General features: G+C 38.2%; 1 protein-coding gene across 2 annotated transcripts in view; it reads left to right on the forward strand.

Annotated features, from left to right (window-relative positions):
• The window catches only part of TMTC1 (transmembrane O-mannosyltransferase targeting cadherins 1), a 281,941-nt gene that overhangs the window by 31,792 nt on the left and 224,182 nt on the right, over nucleotides 1–25,967 (forward strand). For both annotated transcript variants that reach the window (XM_063074874.1, XM_063074875.1), the window contains exon 5: nucleotides 712–891. In XM_063074874.1, coding sequence (XP_062930944.1) covers nucleotides 712–891 — 180 coding nt within the window. The remainder of the gene's footprint in view (nucleotides 1–711; nucleotides 892–25,967) is intronic.

Genomic DNA, 25,967 nt, shown 5'->3' on the forward strand with positions numbered 1-25,967 from the left:
TAAATTACACTGCAGTGAAATTTTTGTGCATATGTTCTTGTGCAAATACATGAAAGTTTCTCTTGGGCATAAGTATAGAAGTGGAGCTGTGGGGATGGAGGGTAGACTCGTGTTGACTATGTTACCTCCTGAGACATTGCATTGTAGCAGTGAATGAGAATCTCCTTTGTTTCACATTCTACCGTCACTTGGTAGTATCAGACTTTTTAATTTACACCCATCTAGTGGTTATGAATTATATCTTAAAGGATTTGTGACAGAAAAATCTAATCAGAGTACGTTGGATGGCTCGGTTATGAACAATATTTTGCAAAATCATACTAATGTAAATCCTGGATACCACTTCAGCCAAATATTATGAGAGAAATGTATTTGGAGGATGAGGGGTAAAGAAGTGTGTGTGTGTGTGTGTGTGTGTGTGTGTGTGTGTGTGTGTGTGTGTGTGTATTGGTGACCACTTAAGAGAGACTGAGTCTATCTTCTACAGTAGGAAGTCAATACAATAAGCTCTAACACTGAAAGAAACAAATAGTAATATAGTTATGTGATTTTAAACATATGGCGGTAAATATCAGAAGCAGAAGTGCTCAAGCCTTGAGAATACTTGCTTTCTGGCAGGAGGCCTTGCAGGTGGGGTGGGTACTGCTCTTCTTGTTGCAAGTCTTGTCTTTCTCTTTGACTTTGTTTTCCCTCAATTCCATGTGCAATCAGGAGCAACGGGGCCCTCCATCCGCACAGCGCACAGCAGCCCGTGAGCCCCCATCGGGAGAACGGGAAGCAGCAGCGGTTTTCTCACAGAGGAGCTTGGGGTGGCTGCCACTCCCCACTGCCAGCAGAACCCAAGAGCAGTGGATTCCCGGTGTCCCCGCGAGCTGTGAGGTCCCTGATGAGGTACTGGGCTGGGGTTCTTGGCTCTTGTGCCTGTGCGGTGTCCACCATCACTTGGTGCAGCCCGCGATGCCTGGAGACGTGACGCGCAGGGACAGCTCTTTGCTCACTCCCTCTCTCCTTGTTCTCTCCCTTCCTTCCCTATATGAGATTGGTTAAGAAAGGAGTATCTAGAGGAAGCAAGTGGAAGCCCTGCTGTCTGCCCTTATTTGCAAGCAAGGTGATGAGCTGCAGGTCTGCGAAGGCTCAGGCATCAGAAGACAGGCGCCCTCCACTTTCTGGGGGAGAAGAGCTCAACCCCCCATCCCACCCTTCTCTCCCTGCTCTTTGTGTTTGATCTGAACTTATTACAGCACAAGTATGAGAGGAAACTCAAGGAACTCTTTCTCCCAGAAATGTTTTTGAGGGTGCAGGAAAATCTGTAATACATCGTTGGATCTTTCTTTCTTTTTCTTTTTTTTTTTTTTTTTAATATTTTGACCTAGCCATGAAAATTAACTTAGACTTGTCAGCACAGGTATGCTCACTAAATTAGGTTGCCTCTAAAATAGCTCAAGCTATGTGCAAGTCAGAATTTAGCAAATATGTGTTAAATGGTGAACTTAGGCATATTAAAATTTGAAAGAGCTTTTTGAGCAGACAGTGATTAATGAATCATCAGGCAGCTCCAGACCGCAGGTGGTCTGGGGCTCCACCAGGGGAAGGCATTTATAGTGTGAATGGAGCAGCAGAGCAAAGACAATATTTGATTGGTTGAAGTAGAGCAGTAGCCTTATTTGGATCAGTCCTATGGGAAGTCCCTGGTTACAGGTTAGTTGATGGTTTCTGACTGGTGAAGCATAAATTTCATTTTACGATTTATACTAAAGTGGGTTTTGGTTTGTTGGAGGGTGTTGGAGCTACATCAGCCTAATGGCCTCCCCAGATCATTTTAACATATGGAAATTCTACTCTTAGTGTTAGCACTTTACCACTTCAGATTTGCTGTTCTTATTTTTCTGTGTAGTTCCTTATTTGGTATGTGTGTGTGTGTGCACATGTGTCGTCTCTTAAAAATCCCTCTTTGTTTCTATTTATTCTCACCTTTGCCTGTTTTTCTGGATCTAGCCCCGTTGATTGATTGATTGATTGATTGATTCATCAGTAACCATCTGTTGAATGTCTGACATGTGCCAGGCATGTTCTAGGCACCAGGAATGTCCTGGTAGATAAGGAAGACAAGGTCCTTGCTCTTGTGAAGCTTTCCTTCTAGTAGAGGAAGACATACAGTAAATAATCAACAATGAATGAACAATGTAAGTGCTAAGAAGAGAGTAGAGCAGGAAGTGATGGAGTGATGGGTTAGCTTGGGGGGATCCATGTGGTTTGGTCAGGGAAGGTGTCCTGACTGAGAGGAGGAGCCAGCCCCTGAAGATCTTAGAGGTTAAAAAAACCTTACCCAAGTTCACATAGTAAGTGGTGGGGTCAGGATTAGAACCTAGACTATTTGACTCCTAAACCTGTGCTTTGCCCATTTACTGTGTTGTAAAGTCCAGGGTCCTAGGCGAGGACTTGGCTTTAGGAAGGAGGCAGGACAGTTGTATCATTCTATGTGGAGCTGGCTTCCCTATTGAACTCCCAGGGGGTAGAAAGATTCTTGGGCTTCAATAGAGAGTAGTTAGTTTGATGACATGCTTTTGTAGGCTACCTTTTGTTTTTTTAATCCCAAGCACCGACTATTTTAGAAAGAGTGATAATTGGAGAGCAGTGGACAGCACAGCTGGAACTGGGTCAGCTTCTCACTAAGTTAATGTGTTTGTGGGCAAGGACTGTTTTCCCTCCTTGGAAAGGAACACTTGTATATTTCCTGTCTTTGGAAAAGAAGGTGTTATACATTGGAGCACAAATTTGATTAATTCTTGAAAACTATGCCATGTAGGCTTGTCAGAAGGCAACTGGGTAAAGCAAATAAAAATTGAAAGAGGCAATGTTATCTTAGTTCTTAAGATCTCTGACTCTGCAGACACAGTGTTTAAATCATGGGTCCATCACTTACTTGATCCTGGACAACTTATTTTACCTCTCTGAGCCTCAGTTTTCTCATCTCTGAAAGGGGGAAATAATAGTAGCCCATTGCTTGCAGATTGGTTGTCAGGGCTAGAAGCAGTAGTGCCTAGAATAGGCATGGAATCAGAGCCTGGCGTACAGCAGCCACTCAGCACAGGGTAGCCAGCAGCATCGTCACTGTTAGTGCAGCACTGTGAATGTCATTCCTGTCTGGGTTTCTGAGTACCAGGATGCACTGTGAAAATGGTGAAACTCCACTATGCAGGCAGGGAGTGAGTTAGTGTGGGTTGGTTTTTTTTTTTTTTTTTTTTTTTTGGTTCAACTTTGAGACTTTGTTAGCACGTATTGTGTGCATTGGTATGAGGCTGACAAAAAATTTGGACATACACTATCAGGTACATCAAATTCATTCACATTAGAAAGCTCAGTGAATTCTAAATGAAATCTTATCTTCATTCTAAATATATGAGGGTACTTCAAGAAGTTTGTGGAAAAATAGAATTAAAAGATGATATGAATCTTTCCACGAACTTCTTGAAGTACCCTTGCATATACATACATACATATATACAAACACACGTATATAGACATATATATATTTATGGTCATTCTCATATATACTTGATTGCTTTCATATTTAAATGATAGTAACTTGAAGGCAGTTCTTGGCTCAATAAATTCTTGGATTTTCCTCTTTTCTACTCTGCAGGATCTCTTATGGATCATTCATTCATTTAACAATATTTACTGAGCAGCTACCATGTGCCGGGCACTACTTTTGATGCTGGGAATACGGCAGTGAAATAAACAAATCCCTGCCCTTATGGAATGTAGCTGGATGATGATCATGATATTTTTTACTTAAAATGAGCTCAGTGTCTAGCTTTGTGGGTGAGACAGTGGTTAGATTTTCATTTCAGTGGATCTTAAAAGTTTCTCCTGTAAATACCTCGCGTATAGGCATGCAAATCAAGAAATTAAGACAGGTTTAGGACTAGAGAACCGTTTGGCTCTAAAGTGAAACTGTAAGGTAATTAAATTCAGGGGACTTAGGGGGCCATATCAGTATTTTGACCTTCACTGATTAAATGGGTAACTGATCTTTTAAGTATCATTTTAATGCTTTATTTCTGTAGACCTTCCATTGCATTCTTTCCCCTCAAAGTAAGAAATGCTGTGCAAATTAATCCTGAGGTAGGATTTTTAACTTTTATGCTACACATATAATCCTATGAATAGGGCAGATGTGTTTCAGATCGTTATTAACAGCTTCGTACCAGCTTTGAGAGAAACCTAGTGAGCTAGTGAAGTGAGATTTGCAGGTGACAGAAAAAAACCGTGTTGAAAGCCTGTATTATTGATGGATAATAACTGGGTTCTCTTTTCCTACCTCCCATCTTTATATACCTTTCCCATTGATTGATCTCAGATGAGCCATTTTCAGTCTCATTCAGCAGCTGCTTTCAAAGATGAAATGACTGAATGAAAGGGATGTGGAATTAACTAATGGGTCTACATAGAAAATACATCCAACAGTTAAAAGTAAAGTTTGTGGGTTCATATTTATTTAGTAAATTTCCCATCTCCCACTTTAGAATCTCTTAATGAAAATGTAAACCTCAATGATGAACGTGTGTTAAGAACACAAACCACCTCATGAACATAGATATTAACCAATATCTTATTTTAAAGAGACTCTGCATATTCTTTAATGGCTGCTGATAGTTTTGTACTCACTTCCTTTGCTTTGTTTAAAGATGAGCTGGGCCACATTTTGCTCTGGAATTATCTCTCTTTGATGGTATGAATACTTCAGTCTCTAGATGTAGTTTTTAGATGGCTGCATCCGGATCACTGTGACTTATTTGGAAGAGGCAGGAGCATGATGTTGGTGGACCAAAGAAAGCAATAACTTTCAGGCTGAATTATATAATGACAGTGACCAAACTAACTAGCCTAATGAAAGTAATTTATTGTCAAAGAACTTTATAAGTGTTTATATTCAGGGTCCTGTCATTTGGACACAGCATCCAAATGATATCATTTCCTCATCTTTGTCCCATAAGCACCCTGAGCTTTTTCATAGTTTTTCAATTTCTTTTAAATATAGTGAATTGACCATAGCTTTTGCTAGATTATTTCCTACCATTTCTATTAAAGATCTTTATTTTGTACCCGTTGGTGTTACTGGGTGGGCGGCGGGCATGCTTAGTAAATGCTAAGGCACTGGAGAGACAAGTGGGTGATTACTGCAGGCAGTTATCCTCCTATGGAGAAGGAAATAGTTTACTGGGAAGGGTGAACAAAAATGGTGGTATTTTTCCATAGGGGTGATAGAAATGGTGGAAAATTTATTTTCAAAAATAAACTGTGTTAGTATTATGAGGCTTCTTAATTATGAACTGTATTTATTGGGATAGTGTCATTAGTGCGTACCATTAATGTTCTTTGGTGGGTTGGTTTACCTAAGCTGGTTTTGCAAGTTCTTTTAAAATAGCTTTTCTTAAATATGGAACCTACCAGAAAAGTATATTCTTTTGTGGACAGAGAAATTAAAGAGAGTTTTTTTTTTCTTTTACTATTTTCTAACCATTTGTTGAGAGTGATGTTATTCCTTCTGCACCAGACCCAGAGTATGTGATAAAGGAGGAGTTACCTTGATGAGTTCATCTGAAAGCTTATTGAAATCAGTTTTGCTTCTTGAACTGAGCTTAGCACTAAAATGGATCATTTCAATAAAGTGTTTCTTGGCTTCATTCAGAAGTTAGCACTAAAAGCTTCTTCCAAATAAATCACATGCTAAGGAGGCAAAATTCCTTTTAATTTATGTATAGCAGTTGTTTCTAACTACTGGCAGTCCCTGGTTCATTCTCCTTAGTCTGATTGGGTACTGATTCTTGGCAATCTTTGATCCCCTGTGAATTTCAGTCAGTGAATGATAAGTTCTTTCCTTTCTCAGTGTAGAGCAATCAAGCTTAGGCGTCTGCTTTCCAACTGGATGCACAGGGACATATGTTGAAAGAGAACACTTATCAGAATGTAGGCATTTCTGGTTGGCATGCAATTCTGCCACTGTCACAATAGACTCTTGGAAGAGGATCTCAGTTCTCATGCTTTTCCATGAGCTCAACAGACACCACATGGAATATTCAACCTCTGGCCCATGTGGTTACAAGGGTGGCAGCTGTGACTTCAAGGCCACCAAACAGCTCTCTCTTCTTTTGCAGCATGCAGATAAGCCCTTAGGATGTTGTAGGGAGTTTGCTGCTGATTTATTTGCTCTTTTAGTTAATGCTGCTATCGTTCTATTTAATTTTTTTCTCTTTCTCTTTTTTAATGTAGCCTGCTGAGAGGTTGTGGAGTGATTGTAATAAAAGCAGTATCAGTTCATCCTAACATTGTAAACATTCAGGGGATATATAAATAATTCTTTCATGAGAACATTATTCTGTGCCAGGTAGTAGATCATTGTGGTTTCAGATAATTTGGTGGGCTTTCCAGTTTATACTCTGAAAATGATCTGGCACTATGTATTGTAGATTCAGTGTGATGGAATCTTAAAGATACACATGCTTAAAAGAAACATTTTTTAAAAATTCTAGGAGACTTTGGAGGAACATTTTGTCCAGCAGAAGGAAAACAGAATTATGAAAGTACAAAAGATTTTTGAAAATTCTCTTATAATTTAGAAGCAAGCATCATAATCAAGATTTTCATCACAATTAACATTTATGGTACCACTGTAGCACTTACCAGTGGCCAGGAACCATGTCACAAGTTTTACATACAGCTTACAATTTTAATTCTTACAAAAAGTATGCAGTGTACATAGCAGTGAAGAGCACGGATTCATACCACAGTGCCTGGGTTCTGATTCTGCTCCACTGCTTACCAGGTATATGATTATTTGCAAATTGTTTAAACTCTGTATCTCAGTTTCCTCACTTGTAAAAGGACAGTAATACTAGTACCTACTCCACGAGATTATTGTGAAAAACAAATGAGTTAATACAAGAAGAGAGCTTAAAATAGCTTTTAATTATGGCTTTCATAAATGGTAATAGGATTTACACCCCCCATGTATATTTTATGCCAAAGCCAACACGGAAGAATTATTGTTTAGAAAGCTCCTTTTTACAGCATTCACCTTTTCTTTGCTGTATTTATGAAGGAAGGTTGTATAGTCTTCGTTTGATTTGTTTATCATATTTGGTTAATTTCTTCTTATGAGCATACAGTATTTTAGAGGGAAATAGATTATAAAAGAAAAACATTCTTATAGCAATGATGGAAAGTCCATCAAAGTTTACAGGATAATAAAATGCCTGTGGTAACATTTCATTCTTAAATGATGGATGTTGTCCTCATTAGATGATGTCTCAAAAGACAGGCTTGGAATTATTCTTAGTTTCTGAGATTAACAGTTGACTTTCTTTTTAATTAAAAATTTTTGATGTATTTAGAATTACTATTGAATGAAACATCACTTTAATAAACAAATCATTAGGTTGAAAATCAAATAATAAAGACTTAATTTACTAGTTTTCTTAGATGACCTTATAACTATATAGGAAGATGTGTTTTATGTTGTAGATTTATGAATTTTTAATATTACTCATATTATTCAAACCGTGATCTTTATTACTTTTTATATAAGCTGGAAATGCATACCGAATATGAAATCACCCTAAGCTACAGTCTCCGTGAGAGGCCTGGCATTAAAGAATTGCTTGTAATGATTTAACCTATAAAAGTATTGGTAAAATGTTTAAATTGAACGTAAGTATGGATTTTTAGAGGATGAAGGCAATTAATATATCATAGTTTGGAAAAACAATAAAACAACCATATCCAAACAACCAGCCAGAGTTGGAATAATATTTGGTTCTTATGTTAAGAGTTAGACATGCCCTAGTCCCTAATGATAATCAATATATTTTAGTGTTTGAGTGGTAGAGATTTTTGTTACTGACAGTTAAGTCTTTATCATAGATTATTTTTTCATACTTTGCATTTGTCTTTCTTAAGTAATTTTTGTTTGTGACAGTGAAAGGAGTGTGACTTTAGAAAGGAATGATGATACATACTGCAATTATGATGAAAAAAAGCTTTGACTTAAAAAAAAAAGTGGTCTCTTTAATTATAAAACTGCAGTTTGGATTGCCAGGCAAAGTCAGAGAGAGATTGTGCATTTATCCCGAATGCAATTTGTTTCTCCCTTCTTTACAGCTGCAAAGGACAGGGAAACCTTTCAGATAAATTCAGATTTGGTGCTAATCTCTAGACATTTCTAAGCAGAAAGTACAAGTGTGATAAAGGTTGATGACTAAGAGGACAGAATATCTTGAACAAAAAACTGATTGTCTCTCATTGCGGTTTATGAAAAACCTGAAGAATGGAGTGTCATTGCTTAGATTTTTTTTTTTTTTTTGAAAGAGAATAGCTATTTGCTTGTTTGTGCTGGAGATAAAGAAATGAGAGGCAGTGTGGTGGGGTAGAGCAAGGAACCTGGCCAGTGGAAGAACTGGGTTCTACTTGGATTCTGATTTGCTGTGGCCCTTGGGCCAGTTACTTTACCTCCCAGAATCGTGGTTTTTCTTATCCGTGAAATGATGCAGGAGAGACAGAGTGCGTGGTGTTGTATCATTTGATACTCTCTCTAAGGTCTGTTTTCTTCAAACTCTTATGAAACTGTACTGTCCCTTTTCCCCTTGGCATGTGTGTAGTCGGAAGTTATGTGGGAGTTGGGAGTTGATCCTAAAATATGATACCATAATGAGGGGCTCTCACAAGTGACCAAACAGACTGTGGAGGTAATTTTGCTAGTGGGCATTCTGTCATTCATTTTTCTCTTTTCCTTTTTTATCCTGGATTCTTGGCTACCTAAGTTTTTGGAACTTAGGTGAAATATATTGATGGAAAATGTCAATATTAAAAAAAGATTAAACATATTTTGCTCTCAACCATCACAGACATAGTCAAAGCTGTGCATTTGCAAACTGACTCCTGCTGATTCTTAAATGGCAGTTCATTGATTCATTTGACTAATAAACATTTATTAAACACTTATTGAATACAAGTGTCTCAGGGATCATATGCTTGCAAAGAACAAAACTTTTAAAAAACTTGTTTAAGCAAATAGGGGTATTTATTGGAAGGATACACTAGAATCTAACATCATCCAAGGATGTATATTGAGGCTAATTTCTCTGCCCTGGAAATGGCAAGGTCAAAACATTTATTTTTTTTTGCCACTTCAGTGCTTCATGGTCTCTCTTTTGCGTTTTTTAAAAAATCCATGTTGTTTCCTTTCTCTCTTTTTAAGACTGGCTTTTAATTTGCAGAGTGTAGAGTTGCCTCAATTCCAGTTTCATACAGCCTCCCAGTTCTATCTACATTCTCAAAAATGAGACTCTGATTGGCCCAGCATGATTTAGCTTACATTTTGGTGGGAAAGTCATGTAATTAAAAGATAATTTCACTGATGGTGGCAAGTATAATGATAGAAGTATGTACACAGAATTATGGGTTACTCAAGAGAGGTTATCTTAGCCAGCTGGGAAGTTTGGCTCCAGCTGAGCCTAATTTGATGAGACCATGAGCTGAGTAAAGGTGGGACAGTCTCTCATGGCAGAAAGCATAGCCTGAGCAAAGGCACAGAACTATGCAACTGCACAGCGTGCGTGAGTGCATGAGTACGTGCAGATACAAGCAGCTCAGGACATGACTAGTGGGAAGGTAGGCAGGAGTCCTTGTCATGGAGGAACTTGGGAATGATGACAAGGGACTTTGGCTCGTGTAGATGAAAGGCAGCAGTACAGTGGTAAGCTCAGCTGGATGACATTCCTCTGCAGGAAAGTCTGATCATAAGGCCAGATGGAACATACTATTTAAGTGTGGAGATTAGAAAATTCAAACCATTTGATACTGTTATTTTTGAGAATGACAAAATGGTAGTTCTGAGATTTTTACCATAATTGAATCCTGCATATTTGTGAAAGCTCAGTATATTCTGTTCGTTAAGATGATCTGTTATATGAAAGCTTCTTTACCCATTTTTGTAGCTTTGTAGTTTCATAGCTTTGTAGAATTTTTATACCTTAAAAAGAGTTAACAGGAACCTTGAGGGTACATTTGTTTCTTTCAGCCCACGGAAGGGAGAAACTCTGCCGTTTATCCATACCTATTAATTGATTTAAGCTTTCTCAATTTATGTTTGTCTTCCCAAGAATAGCAAATAACGGAAACTTCCCGGGTTGGTAATTCCTTCCTATTATTCATTCAGTATGCTAAGTTTATAATTTTGATTTCTGGTTTCTGATTAAAATCATTTCTTCTTATGTGTGTTGTGTCCAAGCAGCTGTTGTATTTTGTTCTGGAGCAGGTAATTGCTTTTCTATTTGGCAAAGAAAATGAGCAGGTATAAAGTAAATATCTTTTTCTGGCTTGATCGATTGGAAGCTCTGCAAGCTCATATTGACCGTATTTTCCTAAGTGATATAGCAAGTGCAGCTCAACATCAGACTGCAGCTGTTAACTCCCAAGAATTCACTTTGGCCGAGATAAATTCTAACCAAGTCTGTAAGACACTTAGTTTTAGAGCTTGAACAGTAAGAAACAGAGTTTGGTGTGCACTTAAGGAAAACAGCATGTTGACTTGAAAGACTCTATTGACACAATTTTCCCTAAGAATGCTTCTAGAATTTCCTTCCTTGTTTGCCTTTAATAATGATGGAGCAGTGGTTTGCTCAGTGGTTAGGCATGTAGATGCTGGAGTCACACAAAGTGAGTTTAATTTTAAGATTTCTCATTTAATAGCAGCAAAAACTTGGATTAACTGACTTCAAGATCTATAAAATAATATTAATAATAATTATTGTAAATGGCATGAAATATGTAGAGATTTGGGCTTAATTATTCATTACCTCCTTCCCATTGAGAGGAAAGGGGAGCCAATATGCAATGCCTATTACAAGTCAGGAGATAAACATGGCTCAGCTCGTTTAACTGTCACCATATCCTTGGGATTTGGGTCTTCCGTCCACATTTACACATGTGAAAGGCAGGGCTCAGGGTGGTTACACAATTTGCAGAGCATTACACAGCTAGAAAGTGGAAGGTCTGGGATTTGAACGTGCATCCATCTGATTCCACTATCTAGGCTGCCTCAGGCTGTGGAGGTCAAGCCCTTTACAATGTTTTTTTGGAGAGATGTATGAGCAACTTCTAGAAAGGACTGTTGTGGGGAAAATATAAGTACCCTAAGAGCATGAGTCTGTTCTCCTTTTCTCTCCATCTTGGCTTTCCCCTGTTTTACATGTTGGGTGCTGGTTCTGCCTGGCTCTTAGCCATGGCATCGTCATGCTGTAGAGAAGTGGGATTTCTCTCTTTAGAACACCTGGCTCAGTGATTTTCAGAAAGACATTCTTCACCTTTAAGTGAAATGCTGGGTGGGATGTGTCACATTTCATCTGTAAGCAGTCTTTAAATAAGCTCTCTGAAGCAGCACAAACTAGCTGTTCAGTGATAGATGCATTCCTGGGCCCCTGATTATTCTGTCTGCTGAGTTTTATGTTGGATGGTTGTGCTACTCTGCAGTGGAACTTCTTTATGTGTGACATTTCTGAGCAATGGAATGTGTGTGTGTGTGTGTTAGTGTTAGTAGTATTGCTTTGTGAACGTGCCAACATCAGTGCATGTCTGTGCAAGCATTCGCTGTGGGCCTGCCAAAGCAATGTTTCTTTGTGGTCATGGTGGTGCACTAGTGAGTCACTAGTTTCTTATTTTTGTTTTTTTGATAGAGATAATTTAAGTAAGGCAAAATTTGATTTTTTTCCTTTTTTTATGTCTGAGAAATTTAAAATATTCAGGAGAGTATGAAAAAATAATATAATAAACAACTATATTCCTATTTAGTCACTTTTTTCCCAGTCTTATTTTTTTTTTAAAGTCTACCTTAACATTGCCTTTGGAAGGTGATTACAAGTTGACTCTAATAACTGGAGGAAGTTAGTTTCTACAACAGCTGAAGAATGGTTCTGGTCAAGATGGCAGAGTAGCCGGTTCCTGGTGTCTCTCTCTCCCACAGAATGACCGATTTGCAGCTATTGAGGAGCAGTGATGGAGGACCTGAGATCTGTGCCAGAGTGGGTGGGAGCCGCACACTGTGGGACCCCGGTTCAGGTTGCTCCCCACTGCGTAGAGAGACTTTAGAGCTTCTGGGCCCACACACCCCAAGCTTGCTGGGCTGGAGAAGGCAGGTGGGGTGGGACTTTTGGCCCCGGCTGGTTCCTGCCACCAGGAGAGACTTAAGACGCTCAGGGGACCCCACGCTCTGAGCCAGCCATGCCGGAGAAGACAGGTGGGGCTGGACCTCCAGCCCAGACTGATCCCTGCTGCCAGGAGAAACTTAAGAGTGTCGGGGCTCCCTCACCCCAAGCCAGCCATCCTGGAGAAGGCAGGTGGAACATCCGGTTCAGGCTGGTTTCCACTGCTGGGAGAGATTTAAGAGCCTTGGGACCCCCACACCCAGAGCCAGCCATCCCAGAGAAAGCAGGCAGGGCGGGACATCAGGCCCAGGCAGATCCCCACTGCCAGGAAAGACTTAAGAGGCTCGGGACCCCCACACCCCGAGCCAGCTGTCCCAGAACAGGCAGGCACAGTGGGAACCCCAGCCCTGGCTAGTTCCTGCTACCCAGAAGTGGCAGTCCCTTCAGGATCCAAGCCAAACAGCAGGGTGAAACAAGTGGACTGTGATACCATTGGCCACAATGACAAAACGCCAAAGGAAAGATACCAGAAATATGAAAAATCAAGAAAGTACATTGCCACCAAAGAAAAATAATAACTCTTAAGTGTTATAGAACAGGAAGTCTTTGAAATAGCAGACAAGGAATTTAGAGTAATAATTCTAAAGAAACTAAATGAGATACAAGAAAACTCAGACAACACAGTGAAATGAGAAAAAATATAATGGATCCAAAAGAAGAAATGTACAAAGAACTCAATGCCTTGAAAAAGAATGTAGCTGAGCTTGTGGAGCTGAAGGATTCATTCAGTGAAATAAAAAACACAATAGAGAATTTAACGAGCAGACTTGGACAAGCAGAAGAGAGAATTTCTGACATTGAAGACAGGCTGTTTGAATTAACACAGGTAGACCATAAAAAAGAATCAAAAAAATTGAGGAAAACCTAAGAGACACAACAAACAACCTTAAGTGCTCAAATATCCGAATCATGGTATTCCAGAAGGGGAGAAACAGGAAATGGCATTCAAAACATATTCTATGAAATAATAGCAGAAAACTTCCCAGGTATAGGGAAAATCACAGATCTCCAGATTCAGGAGGCCCAAAGATCCCTAAACACATTCAATCCAAAAAGGTCCTCTCCAAGACGTGTGATAATCAAACTGGCCAAACTCAAAGACAAAGAGAGAATCTTAAAAGCTGCAAGAGAGAAGTGTCAAGTCATCTATAAGGGAGCCGCAATCAAAATAACATCAGATTTTTCATCAGAAACCCTAAAGTCCAGAAAAGAATGGGATGATATATTCAAAAACATTAAAGGACAAAAATTGCCGGCCAAGAATACTTTACCCAGCAAGGTTATCCTTCCAAATGAAGGACAAATAGTATATTTTTCAGACAAACAAAAACTGCGGGACTTCACTACAAAATGACTAGCCCTACAAGAAATTCTCAAGGAAGTACTGGGTTTGACACCAAAAAAACAACCATCACTGACATGAATACTCAAGAAAGAACAATACCTACCAGCAAAACAAAAATGCTAACAAAAGAGAAAAAAAATAGTATATCTATCACCCAAGAAACCAACAAATACAGAAGACAAACAGAAAATTAGAAAGAAAGGAACAAAAGGTACTTAAGAAATCTAAACAAAAATCAGTAAAATGCTAGGAGCAAATCAACACCTTTCAGTAATAATGCTAAATGTAAAGGGATTAAATTCCCCATTCAAAAGACACAGACTGACTGACTGGATTAAAAAGATGGACCCAAGAATATGCTGTCTTCAAGAGACTCACTTGACCTGTAAAGACACACATTGACTAAGAGTGAAAGGTTGGAGAAAGATATATCATGCAAATAGAAATGAAAAACAAGCTGGAGTAGCTATTTTTACATCAGGTAAAATAGACTTTAAAGCAAAAACCATAAAGAGAAATAAAGAAGGTCACAATATAATGATAAAAGGATCTATACATTAAGAAGACATAACAATCATAAATATATATGCACCCAATGTCAGAGCAGCCAGATTTACGCAGCAAACACTATTAGAGATAGATACTAACACCATAATAGCAGGGAACCTGCACACCCCACTCTCTTAATTGGACAGACCATCTAGGCAAAAAATCAATAGAGAAACACAAGATCTAAACAATACTTTAGGCTTATTGGACTTGGAAGATATCTACAGAACATTCCATCCAACAATCTCAAAATATTCATTCTTCTCATCAGCACATGGAACATTCTCCAGGATAGACCACATGTTATGTCACAAATCAAGTCTCAACAAATTCAAAAAAATTGGAATAATCCCATGTATTTTTTCAGACCACAATGGATTAAAATTAGAAATCAATAATAAACAAAACTCTGAAAACTATACAAACACATGGAAATTAAACAACATTCTACTTAATGTATATGGTTCTAAGAAGAAATTAAACAGGAAATCACAAAATTTCTGAAACTAATGAAAATAATGACACATCATACCAAAACCTGTGGGATACTGCAAAAGCAGTTTTAAGGAGGAAATTTATTGCATTAAATGCTTACTTCAGAAGAAGGGAAAGATGGCAAATAAATAACCTAACACTTCACCTTAAAGAACTAGAAAAACAAGAACAATCCCAACCTAAAGTTAGTAGACAGAAAGAAATAATTAAGATCAGAGCAGAACTAAATGAAATAGAAACCCCAAAACAATACAAAAGATCAATGAAACAAAAAGTTGGTTTTTTGAAAAGATAAATAAAATTGACAAACCTTTAGCAAGATTAACTAAGAAAAGAAGAGAGAAGACCCAAATAACAAAAATTAGAAATGAAAAAGGTGATATTATAACTGACACCTCAGAAATACAAGAAATCATTAGAGACTACTATAAACAACTGTACGCCAATAAATTTGAAAATCTGGAGGAAATGGATAAATTTCTGGACACATACAAACTACCAAAACTGTGGCAAGAAGATATAGAAATCTGAACAGACCAATAACAATAAAAGAGATTGAAGCTGTTATCAGAAGGCTCCCAACAAAGAAAAGCCCAGGACAGGACAGGTTCACTGCAGAGTTCTACTTAACCTTCAAAGAGGAACTGATACCAATTCTCTATAAACTGTTTCAAAAGATTGAAACAGAGGCTATTCTCCCAAACACATTCTGTGAGGCAAACATCACGCTGATACCAAAACCAGACAAAGGTGTATCAAAAATAGAAAACTACAGACCAATATCCTTGATGAATATAGATGCAAAAATCCTCAATAAAATACTAGCTAACAGAATACAGCCACACATACACAAAATTATACACCACAATCAAGTAGGATTCATCCCAGGGATGCAAAGTTGGTTCAACATATGCAAATCAATAGATGTGATACACCAAATCAATAAAAGCAAAGATAAATACAATATGATCATCTCAATAGACACTGAAAAAGCATTTGACAAAATTCAACCTTCTTTCATGATAAAGACTCTCTACAAGTTAGGTATAGATGGAAAGTATCTCAACATAATTAAAGCCATGTATGATAAACCCACTGCCAATATCATCCTGAACGGGGAAAAGCTGAAAGCTTTTCCCTTAAGAACAGGAACTAGACAAGGATGCCCACTCTCACCACTCCTATTCAACATAGTGTTGAAAGTACTAGCCAGAGCAATTAGAGAAGAAAAGGAAATAAAGGACATCCAGATTGGAAAGGATGAAGTCAAGCTGTCCCTTTTTGTGGATGATATGATCCTGTTATTGAACAGCCTAAAGCCTCTCCAAAAACCTCTTAGAGTTGATAAATGATATCAGCAAAGTTGCAGGATACAAAATCAACACAAAAAAATCAGTGGCATTTCTATACTCCAACAGTGAACATGCAGAAAAAGAAATCAAGAAAATTAGGCCATTTACAATAGCCACAAAAGAAAATAAAATATTTAGGAATAAAGCTGACCAAGGATGTGAAAAATCTCTATGAAGAGAACTACAAACCACTGTTGAGAGAAATTAAAGAGGACAGAAGAAGATGGAAAGATAACCCCTGCTCTTGGATTGGAAGGATTAACATTGTGAAAATGTCCATATGACCCAAAGTGATCTACAGATTCAATGCAATTCCTATCAAAATTCCAATGACATTTTTCTCTGAGATAGAAAAAGCTATCCAGACATTTATATGGAACAACAAAAGACCATGCATAGCCAAAGCAATGCTGAGCAAAAAAAATAAAGCTGGAGGCATAATACTACCTGACTTTATACTATATTACAAAGCTATAATAGCCAGCACAGCATGGTACTTGCAGAAAAATAGACACAGAGATCAATGGAATAGAATAGAGAACCCAGAAATCAATCCATATGCCTACAGCCATCTGATTTTTGTCAAAGGTAGCAATCTACATACTGGGGAAGAGACTGTTTTTTCAACAAGTGCTGCTGGGAAACCTGGATATTCATATGTAGGAGAAAGAAACTAGACCTATACCTTTCACCATATACCAAAATCAACTCAAAATGGATTAAAGAATTAAATATACATCCTGAAACAATAAAACTCCTTAAAGAAAACATAGGGGAAACACTCCAGGAAGTAAGAGTGGTTACAGACTTCATGAATAGGACCCCAAAAGCACAGGCAACTAAAGGAAAAATAAACAAATGGGATTATATCAAACTAAAAAGCTTCTACACAGCAAAAGAAACAACGGAGGAAAAAGACATACAGCAGAGTGGGAGAAAATATTTGCAAAATATACATCTTACAAAGGATTAATATCCAGAATATACAAAAAACTCAAACAACTTTACAGCAAAAAAACATGTAACCCAGTTAAAAAAATGGGCAAAGGAGCTAAATAGGTATTTCTCAAAGGAAGATATACAAATGGCCTACAAACACATGAAAAAATTCTCAACATCACTCAGCATTTGGGAAATGCAAATCAAAACCACACTGAGATATCATCTCACCCCAGTTAGGATGGCTAATATCCAAAAGACTGTGAATGATAGATTCTGGCGAGGTTGCCAAGAAAAAGGAACTCTCATACACTGTTGGTGGGACTACAAAATGTTGCAACCTTTATGGAAAATGATATGGAGGTTCCTCAAACAATTACAGATAGATTTACCACATTCCCAGCTATTCCACTATTGGGAATATACCCAGAGGAATGGAAATCATGCTGAAGGGATACCTGTACTCCAGTGTTTATTGCAGCTCTAATTACAATAGCCAAGAGTTGGAACCAGCCCAAATGTCCATCATCTGATGAGTAGATAAGGAAACTGTGGTATATCTACACAATGGAAAACTACTCTGCTATAAAAAAGAATGAAATACTACCATTTGGAACAACATGGATGGACTTAGAGAAAGTTATATTAAGTGAAACAAGTCAGGCACAGAAAGAGAAATACCACATGTTCTCACTTATTTGTGGTAACTAAAAATAAATAAATAAATAAACACACAAACAAAGGGTGGGGGGTGGAAGAAGACAGAATAACCACAAAAATTCCTTGAATTGTTTAAGTCAAGTGAACAGATATGGGGGGGAGGGTGGAAAGGAACGAGTAAAGGGGCATGAAAATCAACTGCAATGTATATTGAGAAGTAAAATAAACAAAAAAAAACAAAACAAAAAATATTGCCATTCATTGGTCTCATTTCCTTTGCTTTCTCAGGGGCAATGACTGTCCTGGGTTTTCCAGTTACTTTCTGATATCATATCTATACCATGTAAATTATGCTTTACTGTCTGGTTAATCTGGTCATACAGTTGATTTCCACATAGGGAAAGATCTATATGGAAGATCTGTGTGGCTGGGAAGAAAATGTACCTATAGGAGTTCTCGGGTTTTGCTTTGTCTTGATCTCCTTTACCTATAGGCTGTAATAGACCTGAGGAGTTTCTTTTAATCTGAAATAACCCAGAGAGATCTAATCTGGGAAAGCCCTTAATTACATGAGGCTGACTCAGAGATTGCTCTTCTTTTATCCCACTTTCTTGTTACCTGCAACAACACCTCCTGCACAGCCGATGTTTTGCTGGGGACTGGTGGATATGGCTCTCCTGATATCCTGGTCCTGAAGCCCCATCTGAGCCAACATTGACTGAACTCACATGGTGAGGCTTTGCACCCAAGTTACAGATGCAGTCAGCTTTCTTCCATGCCTGTTGACTTTACGCTAGACTGTTTTACGAAATGTCATCACTTCAATGAATGTACTTTCACAACTATTTATTAAACTCCTACTAAATGATGAAGTAAGAGTTCTCTTATTGGATATAATATTGAATTTCAGTAAACAATCTTACAGACTATATTGAGCATAATTAGTAAAAATAGCTAACATTTATTTATTGAGTATTTACTATATGGACACACTGGTTTAAGCACTTTACATATACTAACCCACTTAATATTCATAACAACTCCATGTGTTTGGTGCCATTATTATCCATGTTTTCCAGATTCTATAATGGAGACACAGGAAGGATAAAGAACTTGAACTGCAAAAATGCAGCCAATAATGGAGAACCTGGAAATCACGCCCCTGCAGCCTGGCTTCCGAGTCTTTGCTCTTAAAACCAGTTCTCTATTTTCCTCTGCAGAGAGAAAGCTGGTTTTGGTGGGGAATCTTATAACTTCACAAAGTGATTTGGTTATCAGTTTAAGGGTGGCTCCTCTTTGAACAACACTGAGGGTCCAGCCTTCTGGGTGAATTTTGCTGTTTCCTTCTATCACGGGCTTTACCTCTGCTCACCTAACCCAGGTTCACTTTTGTTCTGGGGCTGAATGTTAACCCAGCTGGTATATGCTTGGTTGTTTAACTATTAGATATTTTTAATTAATGTGGAAGAGGCTAATGCTTATGACAGAAGCCAGATACTACCAGGAAGCAGAGTTCACACAAACAGATCCACCGAATTATGTTCTGACTAATGTTTATACAGAATTGGAATAGCCCAAGAGTTTACAGATAATTCCCTTAATCACAGTACAGAGTGGCATCTTGAGACAGAAGGATTCATGCATTTTAGAAATATCTACCATAATATCTTCTGTTCCAAATAGCAAAAGAAGAAAATAAAAACTCCAAATAACCAGGTACTGAAATTAAAGCAAAATTAAGTTATATTTGGAGGGAGGAAAAGAGGAACTGGTAAAGGGTCAGGAAAATCAACTACAATGTATATTGGAAAGTTAAAATTTAAAAAAATAAATAAATAAGTAAAATATTTAAAATATGTAAAATAAATTAATTAATTTTTAAAAATGAGCTTTATGAAAAATTGCTAGTTGCAGTCCAACATGAAAAACATGGAAAAGTGGTATATTCTTGAACTCTTTTGCTCAGATATTTCACAGAGTGATTCATTTTATACACACACACACATATTCTGTTTGGTTTGTAGAACCATCAAGATAATTTATAATCTTCCAGCTTATGGGCACAGGATACCCACCTGCTTACTGTGGCATTCCAAAGGAAGGGTGTGCTGAATGTTAGGAAATGAAGGGAGAAGGGCTGGTATCCTTGGAGGGAGCTAGATGTTTATCATATGAGAAGTTCTTGCATCTTCTAGAACTCACTTGAAAAAATCAGAGCACGACATCTATTCTTTGGGTTAGTAAGGGAAGGTGAACTTATTAGAGACAGGCAAACTCAGCAGCATGTCTCAGAAGAAATAAATCATTCCTGAAGTACATGTGGGAATGTAGGAAGACAAAAGGCAGTACTGGATTAGGAAAGAAGGAATCATAATTTAAATAGACACCTTTTGTCTATTCAGTGAGAAAGCAGATATACGCCCATATATTTTCGGACACAATATGTACCTGGGCAAAATAGAAGAGAGCAGGGGATTGTGGCATTATGAAAAAAACCAAGAAAACGAAGATTCAAACAGTAATAGCAGAAGCAGGTTATTTTTCCCAGTAAAGTGTTGGATGTAGATCTTCAAAGAAAAATAAACAGCTTCAAGTGCATTAATGTGCTGTGAAAACTGCAATAAAAAAATGGCCTTGGGTTGTCAAAGCAAAGAAATAGGAAGCTTCACAAGTGAAACAGTACAGTGAACAGAGCAACCTGGAACAGGTGAACAAGACAGCATGATGTGCTGACGACGAAGCATTGATGGTTCAGACATGGAGAGAGAGATTGATGGGAGAATGGAGGAGCTCGTAAGAAATTCAGGCTCACACTGAAGCATAAAGATGACCTGATGGCAAATTTCGTCAGGTCGCAGCTGGGAGAGTGACAAGGCAGAATGTGCTCAGAAGATGGAGATTTTTATCAAAATGTATTAATTCTGGATGGAATGTTGGAGGCATGAGTGTGGTGAACAGTTGAGACCTTAGCCTCACTTGTGTCCTCCTTATGCCACTAAAATGGCTGTGAGCTCTTTGGCATTAGGGATAAAAAAATATAATGAATAACTCCCTAGAGGATATTAAGGATTTACCCTTGATCATGGCTTTTGTTTCAACCAAAGGCATCCTCACAGTGAATCAATGAGTCAGGGAGGCCCTGGGGGAGCTGACAGTGGCCCACGCAGTCCCCCCACAGGGTTCTGAGAGGTGGAGAAGTAGGGGACAGGGCAGAGTTTTGGAGTCAGATGGCCTGGTTCAGAGGTGGCTCTGCTGCCCATGCCATCTGTGACCCGGCAAGTGACTTAACTTTGCTAAACCTCCTCGTGTGTGCAATGGGACTGCTAAGAGCATCTCTCTCAGGGCTGCATGATGATTAAAGTCAGTAATGCCCAATGCCTGGCATTCTGTGTTAAATGATGTGATTCTTTCTTTACTTATATCATTTAAGCCTCATAATTATTATTATTTCGATGTTTTACATGTAAGAAGATTGAGCTCAGAGAAAATAACTTGTCAAGAGTAGCATATGTGGCCACTATGCAGATCGAGGTCTTTCTTGATCCATGTCCGTGTTCATTGTATTGCAAAGTTCAGCATTCATGAGGCTACATCAAAAAGTTCATGGAAAATAGAATTAAAAGATAATATGAATCTTTCCACGAACTTTTTGAAGACCACTTTTATAAGAGACAGTATTGGAACACTATTGGGACCCTACAGCTGAGTATAGAGGTGAGGGGCTTGGTTCTAGAGGCCCTCCAGTTATCATGGAATGGTGTGTCTGGGTAAGAAGCCAGTTTTTTTTTTTAAATGTTTTGTTTTGGTTTTATTGGTTATGAATATTCATGGGGTACAAAGCAAATTGTCACCACTTATGTCTAATATGTGATGGCCAAATTCATACTGGCAACATGTCCATTACCACAAATTGTGATTATACCCTGTGTCCCCCAACCAATTATCCCTGACCTCCCTGCCCATCCCCCTTTCCCCACTCCACTTTGTATCCCTAGGTATGTTCTCTCCCTATCAAGTCCAGTGCACCACTGTGATCTTTCTTTCCTCTTTTTTATCTCTTAGCTCCTGCTTATGAGAGAGTACATACAGTATTCCTCCCTCTGTGCTTTGCTTATTTCACTCAACATAAGTTTCTCCAAGCTCATCCTTGTTGTTGCAAATGGGAGAATTTACTTTTTTTTTTTATGGCAGAGTAGTATTCCATGGTGTGTATATATCACAGTTTCCTTATCCAGTCATCCATCGATGGACATTTAGGTTGGTTCTGTATCTTGGCGACTGTGAACAGAGTTGTGATGAACGTGGGAGTGCAAGTATCCCTTCGACATGATGATTTCCATTCCTTTGGGTATATACCCAGAAGTGGGATTGCTGGGTCATATGGAGGATCTATCTGCAGTTGTTTGAGAAACCTCCATACTGTTTTCCATAGTGGTTGTACTAATTTACAGTCCCACCAACAGTGTAGGAGCAATCCCTTCTCTCCACACCCTCGCCAGCATTTGTTATTCTCATTCTTTTTGATTATAGCCAGTCTAACTGGGGTGAGGTGCTATCTCAGTGAGGTTTTAATTTTCACTTCCTTGATGACTAGTGATGCTGAGCATTTTTTCATGTACCTGTTGGCCATTTGAATGTCTTCCTTTGAAAAATGTCTATTCAGTTCCTTTGCCCATTTTTAAATTAGGTTATTTGTTTTTTTACTGTGTAATTGCTTGAGTTCCTTGTATATTATGGATATTAATCCCTTGTCAGATGCAAAGTTAGCAAAAATTTTCTCCCACTCTGTAGGTTGTCGTCTCACTCTGTTGATTGTTTCCTTTACTGTGCAGAAGCTTTTGAATCTGATGTAGTCCCATTTGTTCGTTTTTTCTTTTTTTGAAGAAGCCAGTTTGAATCTGTGCTGTTGGACTGACTTAAACTACACTGAGAAAGCAGCATAAAGGGCACATGGGAAGAGTAGCCTCCTCCCTCTATACAGGATGATGAGCGTTTTTTGACAGATGAGCAATTTATGTCACTAATCCCTCAGTGTGGCAGATAATAGTAACAAACTAAAAAAAAATGTATCTCTTGATATGTGCTAAGAACTGTGATAAGAGTTTGTCAATAGGTAATATTCTTTGAGATAGGTACTGTTCTTATGAACATTGTGTGGATGTGGAGGTGTAGGCTAGTAGGTAGCAGATCTAGGTTTAGAACAGGGTTTGTCTGGCAGTAGAGGCAATCTCTGAACCATGTTCCCATGGTGCCTTCTCTTGGTATTTGTACACTGGCTTCAAGCCATCTGTTTATCTTCCTCTCTTAATGCTTTCCTACTGGAAAGATTTACTCCAGCCATAAATGGTTCTTCTCTCTTCTACTGAAATATACGTTGTGTTTCTGGTTGCCATGGTTTTCCTTTCTTGTCACCCGCCTCCGTATCTTCACCTTTTCCACTCACTCAATAATTTCTTCCTGTCTAAAGTCAGCCCTTTGAACACTCTTTCCTGAGCACCCAGCCTAGTTTTGTTTCCCCTTATCCTAATGCTCATTGAATTTAGTCTTAATTTACTGATTCTGCACTTACCGTTTGCCACCATGTATTTGTAATCTCTGTTCTGCGTGCCTTTTTCAAAAATATTTTGAAGTCTTTATTGTATGTCTTTTTTTAAATCCCTACAATGATACTGTCTTTCATGTAATCTATATTTTAAAAATTAATTAATTTATTTATTTTTATTGATTATGGATAGTCATGAGATAAAAAGTTCATTGTCACAACTCGTGCCCAAGATGTGATGGGCCAGATCCATACTGGCAGTGTGCCTGTTACCACAAATTGTAATTATACCCCTTGTCCCCCATCCAATTATCCCCGACCTCCCTCCCCACCCTCCTTTCCTCCACTCCACTTTATGTCCCTAGGTATGTTCTCTCCCTCTGCAAGTCCAACGCACCCCTGTGGTCTTTCTTTCCTTCCTTCTTTCTCTCTTAGCTCCCACTTATGAGTGAGTACATGCGGCATTTATCCCTCTGTGCTTTGCTTATTTCACTCAACATAAGTTTCTCACATAATCTATATTGAGTAAATATTCTTTAATTGACTAATTCCATGACAGGAATATTTTGATCAAAAGAAATAGTCATAGTACATATCTTAGCTTATGGAATTGGAATAAAGTTGATTAGACGTTGTAGAAGAGAAAAAGGAATGAGCAAAAGAAAATAGTAGCCAAGAGACACTGTATAGTAATGGAAAGAATATACTGGAACCACATGGGAATTGATATTCTAGTTTAGAATAATTAGGTCATTGTGTGCCAGAAATCTTTAAATGTGTAACAAAGTATCATAACTAAAGTGACTGGAAAAATCTGTGTGCATTTTAGAGTCACATGCCAGTATTTCATTTCCTTTTTTTGTATTTAAATGATCCACAGCATGCACATTTTTAATGTATTATTTGGTTATCTGATATCTTTCAAGTAAATGAGAGGAGAAAATAAAATTAATATTAGATCTAGAGACTTTACTACGTTTTCTTATAGTACTTTCTTAAGAAGGAGCAGGCAGTTCATAAATAGTTTTCTGTTTTGTTTCGAGAGCATATAGTTTACTCTCCATTCCTTTGCTATTATGTTGTTAAAAAATCACTTTGCTAGACTTTTAGACTATTTTTTAGCTCATTTCTTGGCTGAATTAAATTCTCTTTTAGTAAGAACTAGAGTTCACCAACAGAAGACTGCAGAAAATAGATTTTCATTAATTTGACTATTCCTAACTGGTCACTTGTTCCTACAAATTTCAAATTATAATATCTCTCAAGAATAAGTAAAATCCACTCTTGTTTAATTTAGTGTTAATAAAATAGTCCTTACAAGAGGATCTACTGTATACCTTCTGTACCTTACATAAAGCAGAGATAAAAAAAAAATAACCACATGCTTAATATTAACAAATACTACCAAAAATACCAACAATGTGAGGGCCTTTCCTCCTTTGAACAAATAAGTGGAATTTCTCATTATGCTTTTTCTTCTTTTTATACCCAAATGAATTAGTACTAAGTTGATCGTTAAGATTTTAGAACCTAAGAACTGTTATTACTGGATTTACTGGCTTTTATTCCAATTGGGAACATCTGAAGAAAGAGCAAGTGAAAACCTCTGTTGGCATCAGGAAATGATCAAATCATCTTAGTGCTAATACCGTCCTTCTCGGCAGACGGCAATGCTGTCATCTTCTGGTGATCCTCTCTGGTTCTAAATGTGGAATCTCTGCTTGCTCGCAGTAAATCTGATTTTGGGGGAAGGAAGAGGGGGAGAAAAGAATCAATAGCATCGCCTGGTCTCTAGGCATGGGTATTACATATTTTGATGAAACTTTCAAGCAGATGTGGAAAGATGATTTTGCAAAGCCTTAAGCTCAGAATTTTAAGTAACACATATTACTAATAAGACATTTAGCTTAATCCATCTGCCTCCTAAAAATGTGGCTGCTTCCCACAGAATAGATTTTTTTTAAAAAGCATTAGCCAGGATATTTGTGTGTGGAATAGTTCTTTGGCAGATGGTGGGAGTTACGCTGCATACAGTGGTTTGACCTGTCAGAAAAGCCACAAAATGCACCTTCCTGAGTTTATTTTTCAAGTCTCATTTTCTCAGGTAAAATATTTTCAGTCTTTGATTTCATTAAATGAAAGTAAGTAGATTTGGATTCCGATCCATGTGACACTTGTTTCTTCTGTGCCCTTCCGTGAGGCCGGGAGTCACTCAAGCAGTTTATTCTCCGCCTTCCTTCCCTTAGTCTTTGTGGATGTATCTGCTGCATGTAACCAGCAGGCTCTCATTGTGCCCCATGGCAAGCACTTTTGATCCAGGATTGAGGAACAGTTTTAATGAGAAGAGGAAATTCTGTTCATCCATTTAGAAGGGTTGTCTGCTTAGTGCCAGGCACAACGTTAGCTGCAGAATGTGAATTCCACGAGTGCAGAGACTTTTTCATTTTTATCTTACCTTTGTGTCCTCAACACTTCAAATAGTACCTGGTACAGAGTATATATGCAAGAAATATTCATTGGGTGAATGAAAGGAAACATAGTTGAGTCACAAGAGCAAAGACATGGCACCTTCAAACTAAGCTCATTGGAGGAGGATTGCGTACAAAGGGTGTGTTTACACAGGTGCAGGCAGTATCCCCAGGCTGGTAACAGCAGAGGAGCTGTTATCACCCATAACCTGAGAAGAGTGTCTTGCAGGAGAGGTCATTTTGAGAGGAGCCTTTGGTAGAATCTGGGCCGTAATACCCTGATCTCTGTTCCTGCAGTCCTCTGCTCTCTGGCCAGGCTCCCCATTGTGAATGGAGCTGGCAGCTAGAGGGTAG

Source organism: Cynocephalus volans, chromosome 12, assembly GCF_027409185.1.
Source record: "Cynocephalus volans isolate mCynVol1 chromosome 12, mCynVol1.pri, whole genome shotgun sequence".
Classification (NCBI taxonomy): domain Eukaryota; kingdom Metazoa; phylum Chordata; class Mammalia; order Dermoptera; family Cynocephalidae; genus Cynocephalus; species Cynocephalus volans.